At 28.7% G+C, this 21,297-nt stretch overlaps 1 protein-coding gene across 13 annotated transcripts in view; it reads right to left on the bottom strand.

Moving 5' to 3' along the window:
* Positions 1-11,307: 11,307 nt before the first annotated feature.
* heph (polypyrimidine tract-binding protein 1 heph) overlaps positions 11,308-21,297 on the bottom strand; it is a 418,918-nt gene continuing 408,928 nt past the window's right edge. For all 13 annotated transcript variants that reach the window (XM_074117745.1, XM_074117746.1, XM_074117732.1 and 10 more), the window contains one exon: positions 11,308-20,384. In XM_074117745.1, the coding sequence (XP_073973846.1) occupies positions 20,295-20,384 (90 nt within the window). In that variant the 3' untranslated portion in view covers positions 11,308-20,294. The remainder of the gene's footprint in view (positions 20,385-21,297) is intronic.

The following is a 21,297-nucleotide window of genomic DNA, read 5'->3' as shown; positions in this document are numbered from 1 at the left end:
ATTTGCGTTTGAGTAACTACAGTTAAAACACCTCGACCAAGCACAACATGAATCCATACTTTACAGAAACCACCTCCTGTTGTTAGGCCCATTCTTGCACCCAAAACGCTACATACTCACCCAAATCTTCCGTGGCCTTTCCATTTCTCAGGCTGCCTCAACCGTAAGTAAGTTGTAATTACATTTCTTAAACTATCTGCTCTCCATAGAACTTCCATTTTAAAATTAATAGATTTGTTTCGACAATTCTGTTTTTATAGTAACTATTATTGGGCATAACTATATAAGTTTTGTTAAATTCTTGTAAAATTTTATTTTTAAAAGGTAAACTTTCTGGATGGAGTACATAGTTTGATGTTTTGTTTTTAAACTATTTCCAAATAATTTTTTTTTAAACTAAGAATTATCTTTAATAATAGTTATATTTTAAATAACATACTTTCAATTTTTGTTTAATACCATTGTTTGATATGTTCTTGCAGTTTAATTGTGTATAATTATTTTTACATAAATTACTTTTATTATTATTTTTATGTATGTATAAGAATTGTTTTTACATAAATACTATTTTAATTAACAACTAATTCCAACAATACCATTTCAACGTGCCTTGTTCACTTTAATACCTTTATAAAGGTTTTCTTTTTTGTGTTACAACAAAAATAAAATATTGCTTGCAAAAGGAAATTTTTCAAAGAGTACTTTCTTTTTTTGTTGCAAGTTAATTTAATGGATTGTATGGATTAATGGCCAGTGACAACTTAACATAAACTTACACTGATGATTTTTAACCCTAAATTCTTTGTAGAAGGCTTATGGATAGGAATGGATGGATCCAGGAAATTTTTAACATTCTATCAACACTTATAAAGGCTCTTTGTTGTTTAGGGCAAATGTTTTGTAATTAATGTTAGACCAGCAGTCAGTAACAACATACCAGATATTAAGATCTTATCTTCCCTGAACATATAAAGGTAAATAAATATAATCATCCATCACATAGAATTTTTAGCTCGGTTACTTTTATATTGTAGTAACTTCCGCTCAAGAATATTTTGTAAAGTTACATGGTCCATTGATGATTCCCCAAAGTTAGCTGTTTTGAAATAATTGGAGACACAGTCCATTACCGGAATATGAAACGTTGGAAGAAAATACGAGTATATTATGCCAGAGTTTCTGATATGTTTTACTGCATTTTATTAAAGGCACGTCAACACCTGACGCCCGGAGCTTTTTTCAGTGAGCTACTGACCTCCGGACAGTGTTCTCTCGTTTCAAACACTCCATCACCAGACAGTGAGCTGTAAGAAGCTCCTAAGAACAGAAAATATCTACGAGCCAGTCTCCAATACGTTAAAACTTGTAACCAGTCAACTAGATGCCACTCACTACGCACTGCTAGTATTGGCCCTCTGAACATTGACTACTCTAAGCTGTCAAATCAAGTTAGAAACTCGTTATTATAATTACCAATAGCTGTGCATTCTCCAGCCATTACCGAAGTAGTCCGAAGCTATATTGAAACAAAACTAATTAATCTTTTATAATCTGAACGTCATGTTCACTACTACTGATTAGATGCTGTGTCATAAAGAATTTAATCTTTTTCATTAATAACCGTTGCAAAATACACCTTATTTAAAGCTTTGTACTGACTAACTAGTCCCTTCAAAAGTAAAGTAATGCCTAATCATTTTAAGCAGGCTTTACGACCAATTACCAATCAGGTGCCGTGGACGATGACCGGATAGCAAAACATAATTTTGCTTTAAATTCCTTTTTTAGTGACCATTAAATAAAATTCAAAGCCTAGGCCGGGAATTGAACCTAGAATCATAAATACATTTTAGCTTTGCGAGCCTTGCCTCTATTTGTTTGTTTGCACAGAGAAGTGCATTAAGGTAACTAAAAACTGACTCACCATTCGGAAGTTATATTTTTCAAGTAAAATGGCAAATCTATGACAGAAAGGAGTTACAAGTGTGTTTTTTACGCAAACTATTAAACTGATGCAAAAATCGATCACTAAGTTGACAACCTCTTAGAAATCTCATTAAAATAGAAAATTGTTTTTGGAAACCAAATTTAGAATTGATCTTACATGTAATAACTTTATTATTCATAAGTTTTGTTAAAATGTCACCAGCTATATTATTGTGTGCATCCAGGTTTTTTTTTACAAACAAATTAATAAAAATAAAATGATTAGTTCTCTAAATAAATTTCATAAATAACTAATCAGTTTTCCCATAATAACTGTTAACTACTTTTTATTATAATTTTTTTTTTGTTTGCTTGATTTTTTTTATCTATCAAATTGACCCGTTTCTTCTAAAAGCTAAAGTATAAATTCTTCATGTTATTGGCTTATCATTTGATTTCTATATTTATTTTTTTGTATATAATTTATTTTACTTATTCTTAATAAATAAATAAACAAAAGTTTAATCTTAAAATTCCCCTAAATGATGTAATGACTTTCTTTTTTCTTTTTTAATAAAATCGTTTAGGAGAATCAATTATGGACTTTACGCTTCGCTCACCCATTGTGTGGTTTTTAATGCTATTTCTTAATTTATTAATTTGTTGTATAAATTATTTACTAGAGAACTTTATTACATCATTAATTATTAAACAGCTCTTAAAATACAATTATTACACTTGCTTATTTATTTAGTATTATAATAATCGCTTAAATTAACATAATCATATATTATTAATGTACATTGAACATATCCAACATCATTATGATTACATTACATAGAACATTATTAGATAATCTAACTACTTATATAGGGTACATGTTTTATTAAAAAAATTGTACCTTCATAATAAAACAGTTTTTTAAAAAATATCTTCTTCATTTAACCTTTCACATTAATAGTAAACAAATTTCATGTAGTACATACGTACGTTAACATCTATTATTCATACCAACAACACTCCATACACACGTACATACACATTAATGTAACTTTTTATATTTTTATTGTTTATAGAGGATATAAATTGGTTTAATAACGTTCAACTTTACAGGTAGCTTTCTTGGATCAAATTAGTAAAATTTATTTAAATTTTAAGGCGCGTTCAACATTGGCTGGCACTCTGAGCCTTTTTCCAGCTCAGTTCAGTCAATGCGCTTGTTACTTTGCTATTCATCAGACAATGAGCAATAAAAGGCTCCTAGAAAGAATGAAAAATCTGAGGACAAACAGAACTCAAATCCGGGATCTCCGCGTGAGTGTCCAGGGTACTAACCACTTGGCTAATCCTTTCCCATTTTTATTCTTTATAATTAATAATTTCTCTTGAGGATACAATAAGTGTGACTCATTCAGAAAACCAAATTATCTTTAATCTAACGATAGGCTGGGAAATGCCTCCTTGAAGAAGGCTAATTTCTGTAAAGGGAATCAGAAAACTAAGCTGATTTTGCATATATAGTATTTATTTAAAGTGAATTCTATATCATTACAGCTTCTGAGGAAAGCTTCTTCTTCTAATTATTATTTTAATTTTATAATTTTTAATCTAACTTGACATTGAGGAGCTACTTCGTCACAGGACTAGACTTCCATCAACAAGAAAATATCGGGTCATAGTTGAAGCGGTATTGAGAAGGAAGGGTAGCAACCCAATTTGGATCAAGCGTCCGCGACTTATTATTTTCAAGAAACAGATTTGCCCTAAAAAAAAGGAGGTCAAAGTCTCATGAGAAGGACTTCATTATGTCTGAGAAACTTAAAGACTATCTGGGCAAAAACACTGCAAATCTTATGGGTTTCCTTACCTCAAGAAGTTGGGCCTGGCCCAGTTCCATACCTGAATGGTAAGGAGAAGACAAAAAATGTTCTGACATGCTGTAACGATGCCAATACTTAAAGGTAATTAGAAACTTCTTATTATAATTATCGTTTGTCAGTACGGAGAAAGTCCGAATTATCAATGAGCATTTCACTCTCAGAACTTAAGTTGGATGTGTCGTTACATTTAGTCACAATACCTCACCCAGCATCTGAACACTGACAATTACATTTACATTCGGTTAAAAAAGTACATAAAAAAGCTTTGGATAGACTTTTTTGATCAAAATGAATTTAACTAGTAGTCATTCAGCATTTTGTCTACAATTAATCTCATTATATCTACAATCTAATGGCATTCACAAAATAAATATTCGCTATTTTTTCGGAATGTTTCGTGTGGCTAGCATTCTGATTTTTATAAATCAGGTAGCTCAATTGCAACAGCAATGTTGAAATATTGAATTGATCATTTCTCGAGCTTCTTTGTTCGTTGCTCATTCATTAAAATGACATTTAACCAATTCGTTGCAATGTATTGCATTCCGAATGACTTTTGAAATCATAACTTTGCACTTTGATTTTGCTGGACACATACCCAGTTGTCCAGTATATACATTTACAAGATTCAGGTCCGGTTTTTAGTCTTACAAAAAATATTTTTTTCTCTCTCTGAATGTCCCTTTGAAAATTAATGTTGTTATTTTGTCAAGCTTTAGGGGGTTTTTCCCCTCAAGTTAGCCCTTTTTGATGAGTCAACATCAGTGAATTATCTGTATTCTACTACAGATGAAAGCCAATATTTTACACTGTCCTTACAAAGATGAACTCCTAAAACAGGTATAGCTGAGAAGTTAAATATATTGTTCAATCATTAATATCATGGAGGATTGCACTAATGTTTTGAAGGGCAGTATGCACTAGGATTTGAAGAGTCTTTGCCGCTTGGTTGGTGCCAAGGAAGGAAGACCATTCTTGCTGTCAATAAAAGTTACATTTTTCTTTGGGGGTACATGAAACGTCTCTGCAGGACAGCATCTTATTTTGGAGAAGATTAATGGAATTTCCTCTTTTTCTCTTTCTTCTATTCATCTGCATCTATTACACCCCAGCATTTTAATACAATTGTTTAATCCCTGGAGTCTACAAATACTCTCAGAGTAACCTGTGGGTAGGTAAAGGTACATAATCATTCTATTTTTCCTCAGCAACTCTCAGCTCTTGGCGGAAATACTAACATCACTGTAGTACTTAAGTTTTCTGGTCCCTTAAAAGAATCAGTTCGCCTACCTTCTAAGGGTTCAGCCCTAGTTTCTTCCTGCAGCCAATTTCTACTTTCATAAGCTCATGAAAGGACTTGGGCCTCTAACAAGTCCATCTTCACTCATTGCTATAACCTGTCCTTGCTCTCTCCAACTTCTCACTCCACTTCTTCGATCCTCCTCCACGTGAATTTACCACCTCAAGCGCTTCTGGCTTCTTCGGTTTACAATTTTCCTACAAGTCCCAGCCTCCTGAGTTATACCTTAACTTAATGAAGGTGATGATTTCTTCGACATCTCCTCAGTTTGGCATTTTCACGGTTACTCCATTGACCACCCTCGCTTATGGGTCTCTAACCAAGTCCATAGATTTTCCAAGAATGAAAATTCTGAGATGGAGAATGTAGTACTTGCAAGATTGCTGGTTATTTTCAATATATTGTGGGCAAATCACCATTTTTGTGTTGTTAAACTTCGTAATTTAACTTTACTTTAAAAGTCCGAATATTCTTTAACATTTTCTTTTCGCTTGCTCTCTTCAATGTCATCCAAGCAATGTCAGAATACACTCCAAATATGGTATCCGCACTAGCAAGCTTGTTTTATCCTTAATTTTACTAGAATATTGGATTTTCTAAAATATTCAGTTTGCCTCAATAATTCTTGAATATAATCGGATTATCTTTTTCAAAACTTTATTTTCAAAGGTTCGATTTTTCAATAGCTCTTACTTCTTTTGACCCAAGGAAACAATCCATAAAATTGGACTTTTTAATCCCAATTATCTCGTATAACAAAATTTTTGTTCCTTTAATTATTTTTTGTTCGTTTCTAAAATGAACATCCGCATTGATTCGTCTTATATTATTATTTAAAAAATAAATAAGTATAACGAAAAATAAAAAATTTATCACAAACATGGAATTCTTTTTTTAATGGTAACATTTTCTTTCAAATTTCTTTCTTATTATTTATTTATTATTATTTTATCTTTAATTTATTTTAATAGATAAAACTTGAAAATTAAAAAAATAAATAAATCCCATAATAAAACTTATCAGAATTGACATCGATTTTTGTTTTTTTAATTTTAAATTTTTCCACATTTCATCATTTGCATAGTAGTTGGGCAACAAACTTCTGGACGGGGATTTTCATTCTAAATATGTATTCATTTTGTGGAATATACATATTTATTTATTTCATTTGCGATTACTGTTTCTAACTAAATCAATCAATATATATATCTGTACCTCGGAAGGAAAAGGCACCATGTCACAAAAAGTAAATTTTACAGGGGAGCCAAATAAAGATATTTTTCCAAATTCATTTTTTGTTCCACTTTTCCGGTTGTACTCTTTCCTGTACTTCTCACCATAATTATTATAGTTGGTATGGCCACTTAACCTCCCATATTTTAAAATATTTTACTTTCATCTCCATTGTGAAAAAATTTATGTCCATGTAGTGCCTTTTACCCTTAATTAATGAAGTATCATAGCGCTTTTTAAAAATACATAAATCGCTTAATAGTAAATATAGGACATAGTGCTTTACACCTGTAGAAAGAGCAACAAAAAATTTGTAAAATGATGCCAAAATCTGAAAATCGAAAAAAATGGACATGGTGCCTTTTCCTTCCGAGGTACAGATATATAAAAAAAAAAATTGGAATAAACATAGCTGAAGAAACACGAACACACACGCAAACAAGATGAAGAAAGATGAAGAAAAGGAAAACGAAGGAGTAGAAGAAGGAGGAAAGAAGTTGAAGAATGTTTGAAGAAAATAAACAAGACAAGATTTTTCATTTTTTTTTCAGATTATTTTTTTTTTTATTTTTGATTTTTTAAAATACTAATTTATATAAGTTAATTTTACTTTATTATGTTTCATTTACTTTCATAATTTTGTGTTTGTTTTTTGTGTGATAATTTGTCATTCTATGAATGCTATCTGGAGTAGAAAATGGAAAATGAAAAAAAAAGATATACATAAAAAAGAACAATTGTACTTTTTTTTGGTTAAAAAAATTAAAAACAGTGAAAACAGTTAGTAAATAAAGACAAAAGCAATAACATCTACAAAGAGATTTAAAATTTGAAAAAGTAAAGAAAAAAGATAAAAGTAAGAAATAATAGATTATATACACATAAGTAGCTACAGAAATGTTAACATATTTGAATAGTTTTTCTTTTTTACTTCTAATTTGACAAGAATTAAAGATTGATTAATAATAAATAGAAGAAAATATGATTTTATACAATCAAGAAATGAAGTAGAAAGTAGGGAAGAAAATTGAGATCATTACACAATTTGTTTTTGTATTTTTAAGGGGGGAATTGTAGGAACAGAAGTTCGAGAAAGAGAAGAGGTGAAGTAAATATTGGTGGAAAGATTAGACTTGAACATAGCGATGTTGGCTTAACACGTTAGGTTCTTCTAAACCGGCGGGAGCTGCGAAAATAAGCAGATGATGCCATGGACTTGGACTAAGCCATTTAACTAAGTAGCCAATTCCTAGGTCCTGGTGGGAGGATAGCGCTCATGACTCTTCTAAACACTATTGGCTCATGTCTAATCTTCCGCACACACTGACTATTATTGATTGATTACAGTTAACACAAGATTTAGCACTAAAATAGTCAAGGCTGATTAATTAAATACATAAATTTGTTTTCATGTATTGTGGTATGTAAGAGGTGTGCTGTGTCTGTAATGTATTTTTGAAATAAGTATATATATATATATACACATGCATACAACAGCTCATTATAAGATATTTTTGTACAACCTTTGGAAAGGAAAATAATGAAATACATGGCAGAAAAGGGAATGCAAAAGATTAAAAATAGAAAAACAAAAAATATAAGTATTTTCAAAATTACAAACTGTTCTTATTTTCCTGATTATTAAACAAGGGATGTTAGTTCCATTAAAAACAAAAAATGTTCCTGGTTTACTTTATAAAAGACACTGGAATAGAGAACAGAAAATATGTATTATAACAACGGGTTCATACTATAGCCGCATTTTATTAATTTAATGAATAATTATAGATACAATTATTTTTGTATGTAATCAATTACTTTAAAGATAATCAAGTTAGAAGCAGAGAATTCTATCACGTACGTACATTTAATTTAAATCAATTTAAAAACTATTTTGGTCTTTCAAGGGCAACTCTCCTTAAAGTTGAATCAACCCTTTTGGGCATTGTGGTCTACAGGCAGATGAAGAAATACTCATCTATGATATGCTTGTTTGAAGGTTTGGAGATTAGATGAAAGGAATGGTGTCTAGAAAGGCTGTTTTCCTTTAAATAGTTAGGAAAACGTGAATATCATGTGGGTTTGATAACATCGAAATGGAAATTTCCTAAACAATTTCGACAACCAAGCAGCAAGTTGTACTGACACGCGAATAACTTGGGTTCGATTGGAGGAATAGCTGTCCATTAGTTATGTCTACCCGGGATTCACTAAAATGGTCTGAAAATTTTAAGGTTTGTTAATTTCAATTATTTCGTTGAAATAAGAACCCACTACAACCAACAGGGATTATACTTTTTGGAAGTTAGGAGAGGCCGCATGTTTAACATTTTTTACAAAATCTGAATTTTTGTGTAGCTCACCAATAAATTGTTCAAAAATCCAATATTAAGTACTCTAAATATGGCATGTAACCAGTTTTAATAGTTTGAACCCGTTGGTAATATAATCATGCTGGTAAACACGTTGAAGATTCTAACATCTAAATAAAAAATCAACTGGGAGATATCAGATGTAACTTAGTCATTCCAACCTTCTTTCCAAGTTTTAAAACAACTTTGTGCGGTTTGAAATTATAAAAGGTTTCTTTTTATTTTTTGTAATTATCACTTATGGCCATTCTTATGCATCTGATTAGATCCCTAACTAGGCATTGCTGTTCTATGAAATATATTTGGGATTATACCCGACCATTTTGTAGGGTTTCTGAACCAGAGGAAAAATTATACTAACTGTTTGGGAACTGAGAAAATTAGGTTTATGGTCTTTGATTGGAACAGATTATCTGCGAAAGACTTTAGGCTACTTCCCCAAAGGGTATGTTTTGAATAGATTAGTTCTCAGCTAGCGAAGGGCTGAGCCCATTGCTACAGACGAATAACAAGAATTTTGAAAACCTTAGAATTACAAGTAGAAAGAAGATTCATTTCAAGAACGGTCTTTAAAGGTTGGAATTTCTCAGACTGATCAGTCTATCCTAATAAGTTAAATAAATTCAAATGATCAGACGAAAATCAAAGAAATCTTTTTCAATAAAAATAGAAATATGAGAAGCAAATCTTGTCAAATAGAAAAATTGTAGTTAATATTATATCAGACTAAGGAAAATATATGATAATAAAAATTTCCTTTTTAATTAATAGAATGAGTTTCAAATTTTTGATATCTTTTTCATAAAAAAGGTATATAAAATTTGGTCCAGTATTTGTTTGTTATTAAAAAATATTCCAAAATATATAAAATATTTATATGTATACAAATATATGTGAGTATGTGTGCGCGCTAGTATGTATGAAAATAACCTATAACAAGCTATTTGGTTCAAAAAGTGAAATTCATTTCGTTTTTAATATTTTCACTGATAGAAAGACAAATAATTTGTGATTTGTTCGATACGAGAGGGTAAGTCATTTAAGATGTCAAACAATGAAACAAGTTTGTGTGGACTTCAGCGAAGTATATACTTGTGGCTTTTTTGTGCACAGTTCAAAATCTATCACATGATATACAAGTTTAAGCTCTCTTTTTAGTACTTCCTTAGAGACCGAGAAGTGACTTAAACTGGGGGAGCTTTCCTCAGAAAATCATAGCCTTTCGGAGGCTGATCTCATCTGGTACTAACAACTCCAACCTTGGTCAAGGTGCACTATACCAGAACATGTCTTCCTCCACTTATATCCAGCTAAGCATATCCTTGATTTTCATAGTTTTAAAACTTCTTTCTCTTTATTGGGTGCCCGAGTTTTTTTAGATTGTTATACAACTTGAGAAAGAGAAAGACGATGCACTGGTTGGATATTGGACCTTCTAAAATTTCAGCTCCTTCTTACTTAATGGTATTTATTGCTTTACAATAACACAGCCAATTGACAGTGCCTGGAGAACGGAAATATTTATGTGATTTTTTCACAAACCTTCCAAGAAAAGCTAGGGGAGGTGAATTGCAAGATTGACCTTGGGAAACTTTTCGGCCGAATCTATTGAATGATAAATGACTGCTTTCTGAATGTCTTCAATTTAAAAGCGTATTTTTCCAGTTATTGTTTTTAACTGAAGAATATTTTTAAAAAATAACTTGGAGGTCACATCGAATAATGGAAAAACTCGAAACAAAATCAACACAAACTTTTTTCATTGTTCAAAATATTTCTTATCTAAACATATATTTAGGCCTAAGCTAAGCAGGTGACCCTATATAGATAAAGACATGTTAGATGAAGACGAAAGAAACAGATATTCTAGATCCCCTAGTGCTATATAAACGAAACCATATGAACAAGATAATATTGTCCAGATATACTTCAAGTTTTAGCTTCTTTAAAAAACATCCAACATGGATTGTCACAATTTTTTTTTTTTTAATTTTTAATAATTTTTTTTTAAATTAAAATTATTCATTTTTAAAGCTTATCTACGATCTATACAACAGCGACTTTTTGTTTTATATATATTTATTTTATATCAATAACATATATATCAATTTATATTTAGTTAATAATTAGACCATAAGATTAGTATTACGAGGAATTGACATGTGTGCACGCGCTTTTCTTTATCAAATGATTTTTGTTTTGTTTTTAATTCTTCATTAAATTAATTTTCTTGGATTGCATAAATAATTAGCGCTTAAATATTTAAAAGAAAAGAAATACATAAGTGCTTTCTGTATCCTATCATTCTCTATTAAAATAAATAATTAAAAATTAATAATAAGATCTCCTATAATTAATTCTAGGAGTGACTATAATACTAACTATAATAAATTTGTTAAAATAATTAATTATTTTTTATTTTTGCAACATCGAACATTTCTAAATTTATTTTTTAAATTAACGTTGAATATTCTTAATAAATATTTTTAATATACATATATTTTTTTTAAATATAAATTTAGTATATAATATTACTGCTTTAAATAATTCTTAAAAAAAATAATAATTACGATTTGTTTAATGATTGACATCTACATTTCTATTTTTTTTTTTTTTTTAACACCTGGGGATGTGCTTTTTTTATTTTTATTATATTTTTTATTTTTTTTAATTGTATCGACTAAAAAAAAAGTAAGTTTTGTTGAAATTACAACCATGGTACTAACTTCACTACTAAGTATAATATTACTCTCTATTTAATAAAGTTGGCTATTAATCTTCATATGAATAATTAAAATAAAACATATTCTTTTTTTTTCCCTAAGTTTTATGTTTTTTGGCAAATCTTTTTTTATTATTACTTTTTATTATTCATTTTATTATTATTATTTTTTATCTTGATCCCATATATTTGATTCATTTATAACCATAAAACTTAATGATAATTAAACAATTTTATTATTTTTTTCCAATATAAAAAAAGATGATATGGAGTTCTTTGCTGGAATTGTTGTATCAGCCAACATTTTCTAAGGAAATGAAGGAAACAATATGAAATTTTCTTTAGAATTTCCAATCTTCTTCCAAAAAAAAAAAAAAATTATATATTAATTTTTTGAAATAATTCAGAAAATGTTAGCATATAGCAAAAAATAATTTGTTTGTATCCATTGCACATCAATAATCAACATATCGTCAGGTGTCTGGGAACTAAGTTAGTGGAAAAAATTTGGTTATTGGCTCTAGACTTAGTGAAGGTACATCAAGATTAAGAAGGGTCAGACCCAGTGTTTGTCAGTAAAAAGACTTCCAGTAGTCTTCAAATGACCTCAGAACCAACTGGAGATTTAGAATCGTGGACATCAATTTGATTCTACACTAACCAGACCAACACCAATGTAACTGAACCAGGTAAATCCATTGTTGAATATCTGGAAGGCCATTTGCAAGCAAGCCCAAAACCGAAAGCGAAAAACTTCTGGGACAATCCTATCGCCCAATGCGAGCAGTTGCTTCATAAGAAGTCAATTGTAGATTAAGTGTAAATATTACTGAAATAAATAATTCTCATGAGAGTTGGAAACCAAAATTTTCCACGTCCAGCTATTTTTAAACCATAAAGACAATGAAGTAGTGTATCATCTGCCATTCTGCGGCTTATAGCAGTAAGCCTTAGGCTACTCGCACAAGTTTCATTTCTGAATTACTCCAACAATGTCATGCGGCAACTCGGAAGGAACGTTTTGATTTTCCCCAGGAATTACGATGCATCAGTGCTGCATTCGTTAGTCTACAGAGGACAGTTGATGTTTGCAACTGTTTGGGTTTAGCCAACTCCAGCTTATCATCAGACAGACACACACACACACACACACACACACTAACTCATTACACAAGTCATTTGACACTTTACAGATGCCTCATTCTATGCATGAACACTACAGTTTAGAGAGCCACAATAGGTCTTTAGATCACAGTGAATTTCGTTTTACCATCTAGATATATTGATTCACTGTGAAGGCTTTATTTGTTAAGAGAGATTTGCACCCTTTTCTGAGAAGATACATTACCAGTCCCAACTCCATACTCTTAATGATACAACTGAGTAACTAAACGTCTAACTGAAGCTAATGGTCTTAGGTGCAGGTCGCCAAGAGAAAATACAGTTTTATGCTCTTTATTGCCTTTCGAGACAATAACCTTGCAGAGAGGAAAAAACTATTTTATAGATGGAAGAATTTTCTTGATTTTATCTTCTATTTAAAATACTAACTTTTCTAAAAACAAAAGGATACATATGATTTGGAAAAGATTGAAAATTTAAAGTTATCGAGAGAAAAACCAATGAAAAGAACCGTTTTTACTAACAGTTAATCAGAATATATAAAAATAATTTATTTTTTTTCCATTTTCTTTATAAGTAATAAAAAAGTTGGGTTATTTCTCTCTCTGAATTTTCTAAAAAAATTATTTTATATTTTTTTTAACAGTTAACAATATGATATAAATAATGCGTTTTATTTGAAAATTTATATTTTCCATGTACCCTGCCTATTTTTTTTTTTAAATGTTTTATTTAAATATTCTTTAATTTTTATAATAATATTAATAACTTTTATTTTTATAATATGTCTTGTTCCACATATAGATTTCATTTATATTAATATAATTTTAAATAATAAATAACTGTCCAAAATTTAAAAAATAAACATTTTCCAAATTAATGAAAAATTACTTTTTTATTATTCTATTTTATGCTAACAAGAACCGTCATCTGCTCTTTTCTAATTATTTTATCTCCATAATTTTTATTTTTTTAATTTTGCTTAAAGAAAGTTGGCACAAAATCACGATTTATATAATTTTTTTTCTGTTTTTCTTTTATAAAATCTGTGTAGCACTCTAGAAAATTTAGTAAAATAGAAAAATTAATAAAATAAGCAAAATTATTAAATTTTCACTTTTTCGGAAATTCGTTTTTATTTCTTTTTAAAAGCTTTAATTGATTATTTAGCCATTTTAGTTTTTTAAAATTAAAATTTATAATCAGTTATATAAACTGTTTTTTTAACTGTAATATAAATATTAATATTATGATAGAGCTATTTTATAATATCTATAGATATTTTATTTTATTTATATATTTTTTTATTATTATTATTTAGATATGTTACAGTTAAGCATTCATTTTCTGTTTTTAACTACTTTTAATTTTATTATTATTATTTGGTCCAAAAAAAGATATTTACTTTATTTTTACTTTATTTTTTTTTTTTTTATAAATAAAAGTGCAATAATAAATCCGAGTTATTCTTCTTATTGGCTAATTCACTATACATGGTAAATATGATTTTTTTTTTTTTAATTATTAAATGTTTAAAATTACTAATATTTAAAGGAGTTCACAATCAAAAAGTGTGTGCGTTTGTGGTCTTTTTTTTCTAGTTAAAAGATACAATTCAACGCCAGCGACATAAGAAAGAAAATAAATAAATAAGTTAACTTTTTTCTTGTGCTAGAATGGTGGGCAATCGCGTGGCTGATTATTTAGGGATGGCAATGTACGAATTAAATCTTTAAAATATGTGATGATCAATTTTTTTATGGGCAAGCATTTTAATAATGTCTCTTTATATAAACGTGCAAAATCAAGCAACAATTTTATGGCTTTTTCATTAAAAGAAAAACATTTTATTATTATAAACGGGGATTATCTCTTTTGAACTATTGTTAAATTGTGTTTGATTTTTTTTATTATATTTCTGTTGGTCTTTCAAATTTTATTGATACTTATGTACAAAATACCTCCTCCAATTGAATCGTCGTCTTTTAAATGGAGAGGAGAAATAAACTTGGCAGGTTATTTTAAAAGTATGTATATAAGTATATATACATATATATTTTGTTTTAATTTTAAGTTCCACAACGAAACTATTCTAATTAACATCAATAATAATAATATTAACCTTATAAAACGGAATAAAACGACTGTTCAAAAAACTATTTTAAAAAAAACAGTATTTTATTACTTTTTCTTTACTTATTTCCTTTTTATTTTTTAGGCCTGAAAAAAAGATGTTTAGAAGTTGAATAGCTTCGTCAGAATTAGCAATAGTGATAGCAAGAGAAATATGGTATAATATTCTTGGTAGAATAGAAATTTGGACCAAGAGGAAGTGGATGCGTGTTCTCATTAGATATAATTAAAATAACCTTTCATTTTTTGTTTTACCTCTGAATTCACGATGATATTTGAGATTTGTGATTACTATTTAGAAAACCTAGTCTTCTAATTTGGATCGCACTAGATTTAGCATCATAGTCGGAATCTACGATATGGGAAATTTGCTTAGTAGCAATTACTTTCCTTATTACTTAGAGGATGGTGATTGTATGTCTTGGGAATTTATCTTTGAAAAATAAACTGATTTTTTCAGTTGAACCCAAGCCTTTCTAAGCTTGAAGTATTCGTACATCAGGATTCAATTGGTCCAACAACTAAGATTATTGCTTATCCTTCTTAGTATTGATATTTAGGCAAATTCTCAGCTTTTTAAAAAAACATTTTTGTCAGCCATTAACGTACAAAGCTTATTAAAGCATATTTTATTAAATAAAATCTCCTCATTTTTTCAGGAAACTTTCTCGAATTTTGATTGAGGCAACTTCTATTAATTAGCTTCTTGAAATTTTCTGAAAGAAAAAGGAGTTTTATTTAAAAGAATTAAAAAAAAAAATCTGCTGGTAACAAGTTGCATTTATGTAGTCCCAACGTTACGTAGTGGGGGGGCCCTAGTTAATTTCCCTCATATCTTTAAACTTTTATGTTTTAAGATAAATTTAAACTAATTTCACAGAATACAAATATTTTTTGTTTTGTTCTGTTTTGCATTTGGACAAACTTTCTAAAAGAACTTCATCAGTTCTATTTGTGTGAATTCAGAGAGCCTTCTCCGGTACACGCACGCTCGAAAATCATTAAACATTAATTTTAAGGAGAGACGTGACTTCGCGACAAACAGACAGACATATGCATCGAAGGGAAAGAGTGAAAGAATATTTTTATATATATTTTTTTTTTACTCTCCATGACTCCCCCCTCCGAAAAGTTCATATTTATTTATAAATATAAATTTTCCTTAATATATTTTACTGTTTTCAGTTTTTTTTTTCACTCGTTTTTCTTTACTTTATTATATATATATTTTTTCTTTTAAAGATTATACATTTAGGAAGGTCTTAAGTGATTGTCAATAGTTTGAACAGTTAAGAACACCTACGTTGTAGAGTTTTTATCTTTCATCTTAATTATTCTTGCGTAAATATGAAAAATAGTGTTTTAGAAAAATTTATTCATTTTTTTTTTTTTAAATTATTTAAGTATTATATATTGATTTAAAAAACAAAAATGTACCCTATAGCACACATTCTCTCCGCGCTGGGGCCTTGTTGAATACGATAATACGATCGAATAAGAAGGTAATTTCTGTTTTTACCGAAGAATAGTGTAGTAAAGTTGTGCAAACGTTTTCTCACATTCGTTCAAACAATAATACAAACTAGAAATAATCAAATCCTATAAATAAATAAAAAAAATAAATAAATAAATAAAAATAAAAGGAAAAATAAAACATAAAAACTGAATTTTTATAAAAAAAATTCTTAAAAATAATTTATTAAAAAAAAAGTCATATGTTTGCTACTCTTAAAAAGACATTTGTTCTAAACATTCATTATATAATTAGCATTATTTTGTTTAAAACTTATTTTATCACTATATGTAGTTTAAGATCGTTCGTTAAGGTGTCTTTATATAGTACATATATGTATTATATGGGCAACAAAAACATAAGACATTGCCAAAAATGATTTGCAGTTTTGCACTTAATTTGTGACTGGGGTAGAAGTCATTTCTGCCATCAAAGGGAGTTACAACTGAAACAGACTTTCTTAAGAGTGATCTTAAGGATTACGTTCGAGTTGTTTAGCATTTATCATAATAAAATTACTAGTTCATTGCAATGAAAATTAAAATATTCAAACTAATTACTATTCAAAAGTTATCTTATTCGTAAATCTATATCTAAAATAAAAGTTACAAATTGGTTCAACTCTAAACATAGCAATAGAATGTTTGTTTTTTTTAACTTCGCAGATGTGGACATGCGCAGTAAATCTCTTCCAACAATAACGTGAATTAGGTAGTTGAAAATAAAAAAAAATTACGCTCGCGATGTCTAACAAAAGAATCTTTACAACATATTTCTAACAAAATGTATTTTTTTGCGCATTCAATTGTGCATCAAGTTGCCAGAAGTGCGATTTTATAAATAATTCCATGGTATATAAGTGAAATACATAATGAGCTCTATGGTACCCAAAACGTAGATTATGATATAAATTTTTTAAATACTATATCCGGGTTACTACCAATAAATAATACATCTCCCATCTGATTTTAGAACTGACGATTTAGAAGCTGGTGACATCCGTCATAGCTTTCTAATGTAAAGATTGTTAATGTACTTCTACTTTGTGCTAGACTATCAAACAATAAATAAAATTTAAATAATTTTCACCAGAATTTGTAAGTTTACATAGAAATTTATTTTTTTAAAAATTAAAACTGGCAAATTTTGCAAATATTTCCGGCAATGTTACAGATTGTGCAACATTTACAGCATTCAATTGTAATTGTAAAAATAAAAATAGTTGCCCATATTTGAAAACACCTTTAGGAATAAATATTAGAACAGTAATAATACATTTAACAAAATAAAAAGTAACAAAAAAAAAAAAAATGTAACAATTTTATTATTTATAAGTTTTGAATGTAAAAATACTTTACTGATACCCAAAAATTAACATTAATTTTTGTAAAAAATACTACAATTTATTTTTTTGTTAAAGCTTTCAAAAGACAAATAAAAATACTGAACAAAAATAGATATACTGTCCGCTTTTCTTGTTTTTAAAAAAATATTTGCTCCTTATCTGTTGATATCATAATTTTAGTAACAAGAGAGCTTGTAAAGTTCGTTTTTATTTAATGTAAAGGTATCCTATACAAGAGGTGTGTTGTACAGGAGGGGAGCGCTGATATATATTCCTCAATTTGAATAAGGAAAAAAAGTATATATATATAGATTAGATAAATGGAAATCTTATTAAGTAGAAAATGAAGATGTTTTTTGTAAAAAAAAACAAAAAAATTGAAGACTCATAAAAAGTTCTCTTTAAAGCTATATTAAATACTAAAACTTTCCAAGAATCAAGAAAGGAAGAATTACTTTTTGTTTTTAATTTTGAACCATATGAAGTTCAAATTAAAGGCTTAACACTTCAAGATAAGAGATTTAAGTCTTACGCTTATTTAAGTAGAAATATAAATTTAGTTTCTTTTCTTTTTTTTTGTTATCTTTAGTGAAGTTAAAAGTTTTGACTGGCCATTTATTATAATATTTATTTTTTAATTAAAAAAAATTATTCTTTAAAAAAACAAAACAAAAAACAAATATAATTATAAAAATAGCTCGTTATTTTCTCTCATTTTTTTTTTTGTATCATTTCATATATATATATATATATAAAATTAACAAATATTTTAGCCATTATTCCTTTAATTTTAATTTATTAATAAATAAAAGTATAAATTTGTCCTCTCACATGGTCAATTTCTTATAATTTCTTTCCGTGCTGCAAGACTTGAACATTTTACTTTATTTTCTATTCATGCTTTAAAAAATGTCACTTTAATCTTTCCTTTTAGTTTTTGTTTATATAACATATATATATAAAAAACACAATCACAATTGGAAGAACTTTTGTGTCCGTGAAAAGTATAAAAAAAAAAAAATTCAATTTATTTATTTTTTTTATAAAATAAACAAATATTTAAAATCATTATATATTTATAAAACAGGAAGATGAGATTCTAATAATAATACAAAATATAGATTTAAGGAGATAGTTTTTTGTTGTATATATAATAATATATATACAACAAATTTTTTGTTCGTATTTTCTGTTGGGGGGAACAGGAAGTCCAATACTAAAAATAATTACTAAATAAAAATTGCTAAAAAATAGACTACTTAATACATGTTTAAAATATAATAATAAATGTATAAGTTACAAAAAAAAAAAAAACACAAAAATCTAGGCGAATACCTCGTGTTCAAATATTGATTAAAAACAACACAAAATACACATATTAATCCAATTAGTTGTTCATATAAATATATATAAAAAATATATAAATATATTAATGAAAGAACCCAGTAAAAAAACACAAGAAAAACTGCACTATTTACAATTTTTTTGTAGTTTCAGTTACAAAAATTAAAATAAAAAAATACTGTTTAATGTATTAAAATCGTTTCCTTTTTAAAAAAGAAGGCGGTTTCCTTTTGATTCGATGATAAAATAGGCCGTGGTTATTTGTTAACATCCGTTTTAGGATAAGGTTACCAGACGTCCCCCGTTTTTCCCGCGGGACAGTCCCCAGAATTCATACTTCTGTTCCTGATTGAAAAGTGTACCCGGAATGTATCCCGTTAACTATCATTACTAGGACTTGTCCAAGAATTTGCTACAAAACTTAGTTCAAGAGATGGACTTATTACAAAAAATAAAATACATTCATCACAAAAATACTTGTGACTTTAATTGTGTCAGTACAAGAATATTATGTATTTTTTTTTTTTTTTTCTTTTTGGCGCATCAACAGCTGAGTTATTAGCGCCCGGAGCTTTTTCCAGTGCACTGCCGGCCTCCGGACAGTGTTCTCTCGTTACAGACAACACTGCCCATCACCGGACAGTGAGCTGTAAGAAGCTCCTAGGAAGAGAAAATCTAAGGGTCAGCTGCTGGATTCGAACCCGGGACCTACGCGTGGGAGTCCAGTATATTATGTATTATCAATAATTATATTTATAGTGAGTGCATAAATAGCAGAAGTATTGAATTTACTTTGAGAAACTGAACTCTTATGAATGGACGACACCACTAACGATGTGATCATCTGTATAAATGGAGCTGCCTAGGTGTCCCCGGGGATTTCAAGTAAAAAAAGATCTGGTAACCTTATTTTAGGAAACAAAAAGTGAAGTAATTAAGAAAATTAGGCCAAATACTACTATTGTTTTCATTTCTTTACATGAGAGGTTTTTATGTTTGTTTTGCTTCAATTTCCCTTTTTTTTTGGTTATTATTCATCACTAAACAAGTTTAATCCAACTGATGGAATGTTTTTTTTTAAAAAAAATTTTTTGTGCACTTAGCAATAAAAAGAAATATACAAATAAAACTTTGTGTAGTTCACAAAATTAACAAATTTTTTTGCTTTTTGAAAATACAATTCTAAAGAGTCAATAAAAAAAAAAAAAAAATATCGTATGATTCTAAACCAATAAATACATTTTTATGAGGGAGGTTTTTTTTTTTAGATTATTTTGTCGTTATGCGGCGTAATGATGAAAAGAGGTTCTCGCCCAGCTAATTCCAGATGGAGCGTTTCAAAATTATAGGAGGTAAAATGGTGTTTTTTTTTCTTCTGTTTAGATTTCTTACTTTTTTTTTTGCTTAACTTCGCAGTGTCGTTGATTGAATATTTGATTTGGAAAAGGATACACGCAAATGATTTTGTTCACTCAGTTGATAGTTGTGCATTTTCTGTAGGGAAAAAAGAAAGAAAAAAAAAATATTAAAATTTAAAAGTGCCAAGTTTTTAAAATAAATACTGGGTGTTCCGTTCGAATCAACCGGATTTCATATTATCAGGGCCAACAGAGCGTTGCAATTTTCACTAGTTTGGCATTTCATAAAGTGGCAGTAAAATATTCAATGAAAATCGCAAAAAGATGCAATTCAGACTTCAAAAGTCACACACTGGGTATAACGGTAGCCACGCGGGTTATGCGAAGGATCATATCACCCTGTGAATCCGAGGTTTTTCAAAACATATTCGTGAAAAGAAAAACCAAAGAAATGGCCATGTTGCCAAGAACTAGAATAAGCAGACGTTCATCCAGGGTTCTTACACCCTCTAATATGGACTGATGACTATTTTTATTAGTCTGACGCTTTCAATTCCTTTTCTAGATGTAATTGCCGGAGGTTTCTCCAGCACAATGTACTCTTTGTTTTCAAAGAGTAGTTCTTTTTTGCTGGGGTTTCGGCTAGCCCAGGGGTCGGCAGGCAACCTATTTCAAGTAGAGAGCCATTTCTCCTTAAATAATTTTTATAAATCTTACCAAGAGCCGCAAGGATGATAGTGTAAACAAACTCTGAAGATCATTTGTATTAACAATTTATTATTTTATGATATTCAATAACATTTAAATGTTTTAAAACTGTCCGGTAGGGCATGGTAAAAGGGTAAATCGTCAAAAACTGCCCGAAAAAGCGTAACGTTGAAAAACACTTAACTTTGACAATTTTATATATTTATTTTCACATATTGCAAAGTAAATAAACGAATAAATAATAACTAAACCTGTATTTGAATAAAAATGGCGGCAGTCCTATATATTACGTACTTTATTTTAAAATAAGTAATTCTATTCAATTTCCAAACCTATCACAT

Source organism: Rhodnius prolixus, unplaced genomic scaffold, assembly GCF_049639745.1.
Source record: "Rhodnius prolixus isolate KJV_2025 unplaced genomic scaffold, Rpr scaffold_2, whole genome shotgun sequence".
Lineage (NCBI taxonomy): Eukaryota > Metazoa > Arthropoda > Insecta > Hemiptera > Reduviidae > Rhodnius > Rhodnius prolixus.
Note: the sequence above shows the minus strand (reverse complement) of the source record. Positions and strands in the feature narration are given on the sequence as shown.